At 41.2% G+C, this 12,254-nt stretch overlaps 1 protein-coding gene across 2 annotated transcripts in view; it reads right to left on the minus strand.

The window, feature by feature from the left end:
* osbp2a (oxysterol binding protein 2a) overlaps nucleotides 1–12,254 on the minus strand; it is a 46,767-nt gene that overhangs the window by 33,019 nt on the left and 1,494 nt on the right. Inside the window, exon 2 of one of the 2 annotated variants that reach the window (XM_061926763.2) lies at nucleotides 3,840–4,045. In XM_061926763.2, coding sequence (XP_061782747.1) covers nucleotides 3,840–4,045 — 206 coding nt within the window. Of the gene's footprint in view, nucleotides 1–210; nucleotides 343–3,839; nucleotides 4,046–12,254 lie in introns of those variants that run through there. The other variant, XM_061926764.1, reaches the window with a different exon arrangement.

The following is a 12,254-nucleotide window of genomic DNA, read 5'->3' on the forward strand; positions in this document are numbered from 1 at the left end:
TGGGAGCCCACTACAATTACCACTCTTGTAGACTTACTTAACAGTTAAGAAAGACTTAATATTTGCTCACTCTTCTAACATCATACTGACACATTTGGGGGGAAAAAACAACAAACCCCTGGTGTTTGATGTGCAAAACCACGCGCGCACACACAATTCTATTTTAAACCCTCAATCTTTTTCGAGAAAAGCATTTAGGAGGTTACTTACAAGGCGACATGCATTGACAAGGCTGCACTCGTCCCCGCCCTGTTGCCAGAGTGTGTGGTGAAAAATATTCTCAATGAAAAATCCACCTGCTCTTTTTCTCCTTCCTTTTGTTTGGGTTATCCATTCCTGCTTCCAGAAGGAGAGGAGGAGTCTACAAGAAGGTCATTCATTCATTCGGTTCTTGTTGTCGTCACGGTGATGGATGGGGAGAGCGAGAGGAGGGTGTGCTTGTGCAGGAGTGCATTTACGTCACTGATAGGGCAGACGTGCCTCGAATATAATGTGTTAGGCTACATTACATTACAGGGTGAAATGAAACGATAGTGCAAGGGCAACGCCATTTAATAAAGCTTAGCTTGGCGCCACGTGGCGTACTGTGCACTGATCTTTCATGGTCATTCCTCAACAGCTCTACCACCCTCTGGTGTCCCGTTTGTTACACAACAATGACAATAAAAAATACAAATACAAACAACACAACAATTAACATACATTTGAGCCTTGTTCACACTGCAGGTCCATTCTAATTGTTTTGCTCATATGTGACCTGTATCGGATTTTTACATAACAATGCAATTCCAAATGATTCATATCCGACCCAGGCCTCTTTCTTATGTGGATATAAATCGGTATGCGATGCAAATACAGTGTGAACGCTCCCGTGCTCCCGTCACATGTATCAGACCAGAACGTCATCATAAGCAATAAGCGTCATGATTCTTAGATGAGTACAAAATTAATTAGAGATGTCCGATACTATCGGCCTGTTTATGTTATACATGCTTCACTGATGAGAGTATTTAGCAAGCACCGTTTTGTTCTACTAATTTCAGCGATCCTTGAACTCATCGTATTTTGTTTAAATGTACAACTTTCTCTGATGCTGCCTGTAGGAGCCTAAATGCTGTTTAAGTTAATTTACATTTTTATGGATGGTGCTTTATGTTTATTCAGCCAAAATGGGACTATTTACTTTATTTGCATAATACGAAAATGTATATATTTGCATGCTTAGAATAATGATAAGGTACACTTTATTTGTAATTATTACATTTGTCTAAATTTGATGACGTAACTGTTTGATTGCATATATGGCGGAAGGATCTGTGTGGTTGGTTGGTTTTTGGACACAGTGCATTATGGGTAATTACAGTCAGGTGCGGGGAATTGAGCCACACAGTTTTTTGACCTCATTCTTACTTTTTCTCACTCTTACTTTTTCTTAGTCTTGCTTTTTCTAACACGTACTGTAACAAACTCCTTTTATTTTGCCATTCAGTTGTTCCCACATCGTTATTGTTTTACGTTTTTGAATGATTAAGTAAACGATACAAAACGAAGAGGAGCGTCTGGAGTTTGTTTGTTGTTGCCGCAGCAAGCGGAGCAGGAGAAAGTGGAGGAACGTCAAGCTAAAGGCTTAATTAGGAATCTACACTGCCAAAGAACGACGTTTTCTATGCCACTCCTTCTTTGTCTCATTTTGTCCACCAAACCTTTTATGCTGTGCGTGAATGCACAAAGGTGTTGATTTTATTGATTTGCTCGAGTGCTTAATAGGCATATTTGGTCAATCCATGACTGCAAGCTAATCGATGTAAACATGCTATTTAGCCTAGCTGTATGTACATATTGCATCATTATGCTTCGTTTGTAGATATATTTGAGCTCAATTAATTTCCTTTACTTATGTCCTCGCTGTATTTAATTTATATTTGCATGTCTCATGACACATTAATATTGGCTGCATTTCTCATAGTTGTTTTTTTGTGCCATGTTGTTCCAGACCACAGCAAACGTTACCCAGCTTGCAAAGATTGTAATAAATCCATTTGCCTGCCGTTTCCTTTAACTTGGACACACACCTTTGGCCATTCTGAGACAGTAATTTCCAGAAGTTATCTCATCCTGTGAGAAGAGATTTCGGATGATGCAAAAATGTCCATCCATCCATCCATCCATCTTCTTCCGCTTATCCGAGGTCGGGTCGCGGGGGTAGCAACTTAAGCAGGGAAGCCCAGACTTCCCTCTCCCCAGCCACTTCGTCCAGCTCCTCCCGGGGGATCCCGAGGCGTTCCCAGGCCAGCCGGGAGAGATAGTCTTCCCAGCGTATCCTGGGTCTTCCCCGTGGCCTCCTACCGGTCGGACGTGCCCGAAACACCTTCCTAGGGAGGCGTTCGGGTGGCATCCTGACCAGATGCCCGAAACACTTCATCTGGCTCCTCTCGATGTGGAGGAGCAGCGGCTTTACTTTGAGCTCCTCCCGAATGACAGAGCTTCTCACCCTATCTCTAAGGGAGCGGTACCTCTGGATTGGCAGACCGGGGTGGTGGTTCCTCTCTTTAAGAAGGGGAACCGGAGGGTGTGTTCCAACTATCGTGGGATCACACTCCTCAGCCTTCCCGGTAAGGTCTATTCAGGTGTACTGGAGAGGAGGCTACGCCGGATAGTCGAACCTCGGATTCAGGAGGAACAGTGTGGTTTTCGTCCTGGTCGTGGAACTGTGGACCAGCTCTATACTCTCGGCAGGGTCCTTGAGGGTGCATGGGAGTTTGCCCAACCAGTCTACATGTGCTTTGTGGACTTGGAGAAGGCATTCGACCGTGTACCCCGGGAAGTCCTGTGGGGAGTGCTCAGAGAGTATGGGGTAACGGACTGTCTTATTGTGGCAGTTCGCTCCCTGTATAATCAGTGTCAGAGTTTGGTCCGCATTGCCGGCAGTAAGTCGGACACGTTTCCAGTGAGGGTTGGACTCCGCCAAGGCTGCCCTTTGTCACCGATTCTGTTCATAACCTTTATGGACAGAATTTCTAGGCGCAGTCAGGGCGTTGAGGGGATCTGGTTTGGTGGCTGCAGGATTAGGTCACTGCTATTTGCAGATGATGTGGTCCTGATGGCTTCCTCCGGCCAAGATCTTCAGCTCTCAAAGGATCGGTTCGCAGCCGAGTGTGAAGCGACTGGGATGGGAATCAGCACCTCCAAGTCCGAGTCCATGGTTCTCTCCCGGAAAAGGGTGGAGTGCCATCTCCGGGTTTGGGAGGAGATCTTGCCCCAAGTGGAGGAGTTCAAGTACCTCGGAGTCTTGTTCACGAGTGGGGGAAGAGTGGATCGTGAGATCGACAGGCGGATCGGTGCGGCGTCTTCAGTAATGCGGACGCTGTATCGATCCGTTGTGGTGAAGAAGGAGCTGAGCCGGAAGGCAAAGCTCTCGATTTACCGGTCGATCTACATTCCAATCCTCACCTATGGTCATGAGCTTTGGGTCATGACCGAAAGGACAAGATCACGGGTACAAGCGGCCGAAATGAGTTTCCTCCGCCGAGTGGCGGGGCTCTCCCTTAGAGATGCAAAAATGTGTAGAATAAAAATGTAAACATTTCTGTCAATGAATATTTGCGTCAGCCTTTGATAGTAGACTAATATAGCTAATATAGACACTTACATCATGTGTTGCCTTCATTATAACACTTATATAAGGCTTTTCATTTTTGGCGGCGCCAGGCTGATTTTTTTTTGTATTCTTTCAACATTTTGTGTTGCCGACCCCTGAACTAGGATGTGGTTGTTTTTTTGTACCGTATTGATGGACAAACACACTTAATTACTTTTAAATATTAATCACCAGCGCTTACCCGAGTGCTGAATCAAGGCGGTGGCATTGGCCTTGGCCTGCTGCAAGGCCGACGCCCACCGCTGACACTCCCCTTCAGAGGTGGTCTTCAGGTGGTAGCTGCGTCCTGCGCTTGTTATCATCAAGTGGCACGTGTCGCCCAGCTCGATGTGAGCAGCCGCCATGGGGATGGTGCCTCGACAGGTGTGCGCCATCTCTGCCTGCGTTCTGCAACAACAACAACAACAACAACAGAGTTTTGAGTGCAATTTTTAATTCAAACGCTTTATTACAGTACCTTATCTTTACACACCTTTGTAAGCTTTTAGTTAATTTGTCTTTTTTGAATGAAAACACAAAAACTAGGGTTGTTGAATAAAGTTAAAGTTAAAGTTAAAGTACCAATGATTGTCACACACACACTAGATGTGGCGAAATTATTCTCTGCATTTGACCCATCACCCTTGATCACCCCCGGGAAGGTGAGGGGAGCAGTGAGCAGCAGCGGTGGCCGCGCCCGGGAATCATTTTTGGTGATTTAACCCCCAATTCCAACCCTTGATGCTGAGTGCCAAGCAGGGAGGTAATGGGTCCCATTTTTATAGTCTTTGGTATGACTCGGCCGGGGTTTGAACTCGCAACCTACCGATCTCAGGGCGGACACTCTAACCACTAGGCCACTGAATAAAGAGTTTAATGGAATTATTTGTGATATTACACACTTTTTATCCTGCACTACCATGAGCTTATGTAACGAAATTCCGTTCTTATCTGTGCTGTAAAGTTCAAATTTGAATGACAATAAAAAGGAAGTCTAAGTCTAAGTCTAATTAAATATGCAATTCTGGAAACTTACTGAAACTAAAGAGTTTGATATAATATGTATGCATTTAATCACAGTGAATATTTACAAGTGTATCTCAATATCGCTAGAATATTGTTGAAAAATTCATTTATTTATGCAGTTCCTATTCAATTAGTGCACAGGTGTCAAATTCAAGGCCCGGGGGCTAGTTGTGGCCCGCCACTTCATTTTATTTGGCCCTCGAAAGCCTGGAAATAATATGTATCAATAAAGTACTGTAGCTTTTCTTACTAAATGTATTCTTTCTTTCTATTTTGGGAGAAAAAAAATATATGTACTCCATGTAATCGCAAATTATGTTAACTTAAATATTGTCTAATTATGCAAAAAATATATTATCAAACATAAAACCATTTAAAAAATATAAATAAACACTATTAATAATGATTTCAAAGCAAGTTATCCATCAAATTGTGCAATGCAAAAGTAGCAATAGATGCCATTGTAAAAATTGCGAAATTTACAGCATTTGTTTAAAATGAAAAAAAAAAGTACTTTTTTTACTGTAATAAACTGCTACGCAGTTTTGGCATTTACAGTAATACACCGAAAAATCTACAGTTGTTGATTTGCGGTAAAAACAAACAAACTGGCAGCTCAGTTGCCAGAATTTTACTGTAAAATTTAATTTTTTTTGTAACTAAATAAAAAGTAAAACTTTTTTTTTTTTACCATAAAAACAGCAGTACTGTTCTTCCATTTACAGTAATATAAACAATTTTGAGGTGAAATTATTGCAACTTACCATATTTTCTTACATTTTTTTTACTAATAAAATGCATTAAAAAATTGTGTAATAATAGTATTCACTGTTCGAAGCGGCCCTCTGGAGCCAAACATAACTGCAATGTGGCCCTCAGTGAAAACGGCTTTGACACCTCTGAATTAGTGAGATCAGCCGATACCTATTATCATATTTATTTACAGTAGTTTAACAATATCAAGACAATATTTAAACTACTTCCTTATTATCTTCCTATTCAGCTTTTGTAAACTGTAATAAAAGGCATTATTGGCAATGGCGATCACGTGCTGTACTTTTTCACAAAAATTGGCTGATACTGATCAGCACAGCCATAATTTCAGTAGTTTAATTGTAAAAAGTGAAAGTCATATTCACATGAGTAAAAAATATTGCAGAAAAAATCAATATCTCACAAAATGTGAAGCAGTTAAATAGCTACTGATCTATGCAGTTAGCCTATAGGGCACACAGAGGTGTGGTGGATGCTTCAACCACGCTTCTTAACATTCTATTTAAACATCTAGGAGAAAAATAAAACCCAGGCTAGACTTTTATTTGTTGATTTTTCATCTGCTTTTAACACTATCCAACCTCATATCCCAGCACAGTGTTTTTCAACCCCCGTGAGATACAGTCTGGTGTGCCGTGGGAGATGATCTAATTTCACCTATTTGGGTTAAAAATATATTTTGCAAACCAGTAATTATAGTCTGCAAATGATGTGTTGTTGTTGAGTGTCGGTGCTGTCTAGAGCTCGGCAGAGTAACCGTGTAATACTCTTCCATATCAGTAGGTGGCAGCCGGTAGCTAATTGCTTTGTAGATGTCGGAACCAGCGGGAGGCAGCGTGAAGGTAAAAAGGTGTCTAATGCTTAAACCAAAAATAAACAAAAGGTGAGTGCCCCTAAGAAAAGGCATTGAAGCTTAGGGAAGGCTATGAAGAACGAAACTAAAACTGAACTGGCTACAAAGTAAACAAAAACAGAATGCTGGACGACAGCAAAGACTTACTGTGGAGCAAAGACGGCGTCCACAATGTGCATCCGAACATGACATGACAATCAGCAATGTCCCCACAAAGAAGGATAAAAACAACTGAAATATTCTTGATTGCTAAAACAAAGTAGATGCGGGAAATATCGCTCAAAGGAAGACATGAAACTGCTACAGGAAAATACCAAAATAAATGATAAATAAATGATAAATGGTTTATACTTGTATAGCGCTTTTCTACCTTCAAGGTACTCAAAGCGCTTTGACAGTATTTCCACATTCACCCATTCACACACTGATGGCGGGAGCTGCCATGCAAGGCGCTAACCAGCAGCCATCAGGAGCAAGGGGTGAAGTGTCTTGCCCAAGGACACAACAGACGTGACTAGGATGGTAGAAGGTGGGGATTGAACCCCAGTAACCAGCAACCTTCCGATTGCTGGCACGGCCACTCTACCAACTTCGCCAAGAGAAAAAGCCACCAAAATAGGAGCGCAAGACAATAACTAAAACACTACACACAGGAAAACACCAAAAAAACTCACGGCGTGATGTGACAGGTGGTGACAGTACACCTACTTTGAGACAGGAACTATAGTGATGCATGGTTGGTTATGCTTTAAAGTCATATCCAACAATTGCGACAACGAGTTTAGTTTTTTAATGATTTCTGCTGGTGGTGTGCTTCCGGATTTTTTCAACTCAAAAAATGTGTCTTGGCTCCAAAAATGTTGAAAAACACTGTACTAGCAGATACGCTGATCAGGGATTTTAATCTGACTTTTGATCTGACTCGTTGGATTTGAGATTTTTTAAACTAATCGATCCCAACAAGTCAAGGTGAATGGTATTTTATCCGAGTGATCACACTCTTCAACTGGCTCACCTCAAGTATGTGTGCTTTCAGCCCTTCTTTTTATCCTCTACACAAACACGTGCCAGAGTAAGCATGCTAACAAGACGCGAGTGACATTTGCAGACGACACGGTCATTGTCAGTCTTCTCAGCGGAAATGAGTCCAGCCATGGTCCCGTTGTTAGTGAATTTGTCAGCTGGTGTGAGGAATCCTTTTTACAGCTCAACATATCTAAAACCAAGGACATGATTATTGATTTTTGAAGCCACACCAATGCCAAACCTACCGCAGTCATCAAAGGTCAGCCTGTAGACTGTGTGGACAGCTACAAGTACCTTTGCACGGTCTTAGACTCAAAGCTGACCTTCGAGCTGGACCGCAAAGCGGTGTGTAAAAAAGGACACCAACGTCTTCATTGCCTGAGGAAACTGTCACGTCTCCACATAGATAGAACCATGTTGTCACCCTTTTATCAGGCATATATTGAATCTGTCCTTCTCCCTGGTGTCATGGTTTGGTAGTTTGTCCTTGAGACACAAGTGTGCACTAAATCAGTTTGTAAAGCGGGCTAGTAAGCTTATAGGAGAGCCGCAACTCAACCTGACATCCATGCCACACCCACCCATCATCCTTAGCACAGTGAATTCCAGCTCTTTTGCTCTGGTCAACGGTTCATTGCACCTCTTTGTAGGACTAAACGATATATATATATATATATATATATATATATATATATATATATATATCAGTGACGTGCCGTCACTAGAGGCAGGTGAGGCGGGGCCTCACCTGCCATCATGGAAAGAAAAAAAATTTAAATTTTTTTTTTATTAAATTGTTAAATGTATCCAGTGATTATACTATAAAGTTATTTTCCATTTAACTTCACCAGTTTTAGATTATTTTTATTCAAAATCGCTGAATTTTCACATTTGCCGTTCAAATACTGAGAAGAGACGGTGCGGTGATCAGCAGCCAGTTGAGGCACGTCACTCAATTGTGCCTCAACATGGATTGCTGACTCGGCTAACTGCTGGCCTGCTGTGCAGTGAGACCGTATTGCTATATGAACTATATTATACATTTCCATAGTTTAGTTAGCTGAGGTATATAATGTACAGTGTATTTTGTCAACAACTGTATGTGTGTAACGTATTTCTTGTGTTGAGCGATCATAAAACTGCTGCGAAGACGCACTGTGTGAGGCTCGCAGTAATCCCGCCTCCTGGTGGTAGAGAAGCACCCTCGCCGTAGAATGCACCCCCTGACAAAAGTGTTATATCAACTAAAGCCCACACTTAAACTTTCCACGTGCAAGATTGAATCTATTTAAAAAAGTTATTTAATGAGAAGCCAAAAAGTGCAAAAACAATAATGTTCGTGTTGGAGGAGTTGTGAATGACTGCAGGGCCACAACATTAGGTACACCTGCAGACTGCAGCACGGATTTCATATTTCATTCATTCACAACTCCTCCAACACGAACATTATTGTTTTTGCACTTTTTGGCTTCTTATTGAGCTGCTGCATTTTTTGGTTGGGTTGTTTATTTCTTTTGAGTAACTTCTAAATTTCTAAAAGGGGAGGAATGTAATAGAGTGTACTATGTTTGTCTATTGCCATCTCCTGGTGAATGTTGGCTCTAGCGTACTGTGGTTACTTTTTGGTTGTCCAACGATTTACGTGGTGTTGCGCACCTGACGTCAAGTGTGTTGAGTCTGTTCTGAAGTCTACAGTAAAGAGACGTACTTCATCACCTCGCCTGGTTATTGCCTCCAACCCAATATATTACATAACGGTAAGACCATAAGAACGTTTTTTTTTATTAAATGTGCTTTTTTGTGTGCTACAGTTTGTATGTGTAAAGTTAAAGTTAAGTTAAAGTACCAATGATTGTCACACACACACTAGGTGTGGTGAAATTTGTCCTCTGCATTTGACCCATCCCCTTGTTCACCCCCTGGGGGGTGAGGGGAGCAGTGGGCAGCAGCGGCGCCGCACCCGGGAATAATTGTTGGTGATTTAACCCCCAATTCCAACCCTTGATGCTGAGTGCCAAGCAGGGAAGAATGCTGGTATGAGCTTTTAAACATAACCCGTTAACTGCTGCCAATCAAATGGTGAATAAGATACTCTTTAGGGTTCATATGTTTGTAAATCTGACTGTGATGAAGTCAGTGCCTCACCAGCCATCAACCTCACCGCACGTCACTGATATATATATATATATCCATCCATTTTCTACCGCTTATTCTCTTCGGGGTTGCGGGGGGCGCTGGAGCCTATCTCAGCTACAATCGGGTGGAAGGCGGGGTACACCCTGGACAAGTCGCCACCTCACCGCAGGGCCAACACAGATAGACAGACAACATTCACACACTAGGGCCAATTTAGTGTTGCCAATCAACCTATCCCCAGCTGCATGTTTTTGGAGGTGTGAGGAAGCCGGAGTACCCGGAGGGAACCCACGCAAACTCCACACAGAAAGAGCGCAGGATCGAACCCAGGACCTTCGTATTGTGAGGCAGACGCACTAGCCCTTCTTCCACCGTGCTGTCTCTAATATATATATATATATATTAGGGCTGCGAATCTTTGGGTGTCCCACGATTCGATTCAATATCGATTCTTGGGGTTATGATTCGATTATAAATCGATTTTTTCGATTCAACGCGATTCTCGGTTCAAAAACTATATTTTTCCGAAACAAAAGGATTCTCTATTTATTCAATACATAGGATTTCAGCAGGATCTACCCCAGTCTGCTGACATGCAAGCAGAGTAGTAGATTTTTGTAAAAAGCTTTTATAATTGTAAAGGACAATGTTTTATCAACTGATTGCAATAATGTACATTTGTTTTAACGATTTAATGAACCAAAAATATGACTTATTTTATCTTTGTGAAAATATTGGACACAGTGTGTTGTCAAGCTTATGAGATGCGATGCAAGTGTAAGCCACTGTGACACTATTGTTCTTTTTTATAAATGTCTAATGATAATGTCAATGAGGGATTTTTAATCACTGCTATGTTGAAATTGTAACTAATGTTGATAATATTCATATTTGTTTCACTACTTTTGGTTTGTTCTGTGTCGTGTTTGTGTCTCCTCTCTATTGCTCTGTTTATTGCAGTTCTGAGTGTTGCTGGGTCGGGTTTGGTTTTGGAATTGGATTGCATTGTTACGGTATTGCTGTGTATTGTTTTGTTGGATTGATTAATAAAAAATTTAATAAAATAAAAAAATAAAAAATAATAAAAAAATAAAAATAAAAAATACATTTTTGAAAAATGATCATCGATATTGAATCGTACAAAGTGAGAATGGCGATTTGAATTCGAATCGATTTTTTCCCACACCCCTAATATATATACACAGGTATATTTACACACACATATATATATATATATATATATATATATATATATATATATATAATACACACACACACCCCAGCTGGGCTTTTGAATATCTCCCTAATTCTGAGGTCTCAAGGTTGGCAAGTATGGTCTAAAGCAGTGGTTCTCAACCTTTTTTCAGTGATGTACCCCCTGTGAAATTGTTTTTAATTCAAGTACCCCCTAAACCGACCTACTCAGTGGCCTAGTGGTTAGAGTGTCCGCCCTGAGATGGGTAGGTTGTGAGTTCAAACCCCGGCCGAGTCATACCAAAGACTATAAAAATGGGACCCATTACCTCCCTGCTTGGCACTCAGCATCAAGGGTTGGAATTGGGGGTTAAATCACCAAAAATGATTCCCGGGCGTGGCACCGCTGCTGCCCACTGCTCCCCTCACCTCCCAGGGGGTGATCAAGGGGATGGGTCAAATGCAGAGGACAAATTTCACCACACCTAGTGTGTGTGTGACAATCATTGGTACTTTAACTTTAACTTAATCAGAGCAAAGCATTTTTGGTTGAAAAAAAAACAGATAAAGAAGTAAAATACAGCACTATGTCATCGGTTTCTGATTTATTAAATTGTATAACAGTGCAAAATATTGCTCATTTGTAGTGGTCTTTCTTGAACTATTTGGAAAAAAAGATATAAAAAAAACTAAAAACCTGTTGAAAAATAAACAAGTGATTCAATTATAAAGATTTCTACACATAGAAGTAATCATCAACTTAAAGTGCCCTCTTTGGGGATTGTAATAGAGATCCATCTGGATTCATGAACTTAATTCTAAATATTTCTTCACAAAAAAAGAAATCTTTAACATCAATATTTATGGAACATGTCCACAAAAAATCCAGCTGTCAACACTGAATACTGCATTGTTGCATTTCGTTGTCAATACATATATTTATAAAGGATTTTTGAATTGTTGCTATTTTTAGATAATTTAAAAAAAATCTCACGTACCCCTTGGCATACCTTCAAGTACACCCAGGGGTACGCGTACCCCCATTTGAGAACCACTGGTCCAAAGCAGTGGTTCTTAACCTGGGTTCGATCGAAACCTAGGGGTTCGGCGGAGCCTCCGGAGGTCAAGACACACCTGACTCATCGTGTGAATAAAAACTTCACCCTATCGACGTATCATGGATGCCCCCAAACAATGTTCCCTCTAATTTTCCATATGCGCGAGCAAACGTAAAAACTCCTTGAGCATTCAGTGGAGCACATGTGAGCGACGTCAGACGTGCACATGCACTGTGGCCACACCTGCAGGACACCTGTTCCAAACCTGACTAAATTAGAAGTTAAATATTTTATTATGATAATCAAATGACAACAGTCATTTCCATGAAATTATTTTCTAATATAAGTGTTTAGGCCCACTTACAATGACAATAACAAAAAAATATTGTTTTTCATGAGCTGTGCACTAGCATACTTGCCAACCTTGAGACCTCCGATTTCGGGAGGTGGGGGGTGGGGCGGGGTGTGGTTAGGGGCGTGGTTAAGAGGAGAGGAGTATATTGACAGCTAGAATTCACCAAGTCAAGTATTTCATACATACATACATATA

The sequence above is a fragment of the Nerophis lumbriciformis genome, linkage group LG32 (genome assembly GCF_033978685.3).
Source record: "Nerophis lumbriciformis linkage group LG32, RoL_Nlum_v2.1, whole genome shotgun sequence".
Classification (NCBI taxonomy): domain Eukaryota; kingdom Metazoa; phylum Chordata; class Actinopteri; order Syngnathiformes; family Syngnathidae; genus Nerophis; species Nerophis lumbriciformis.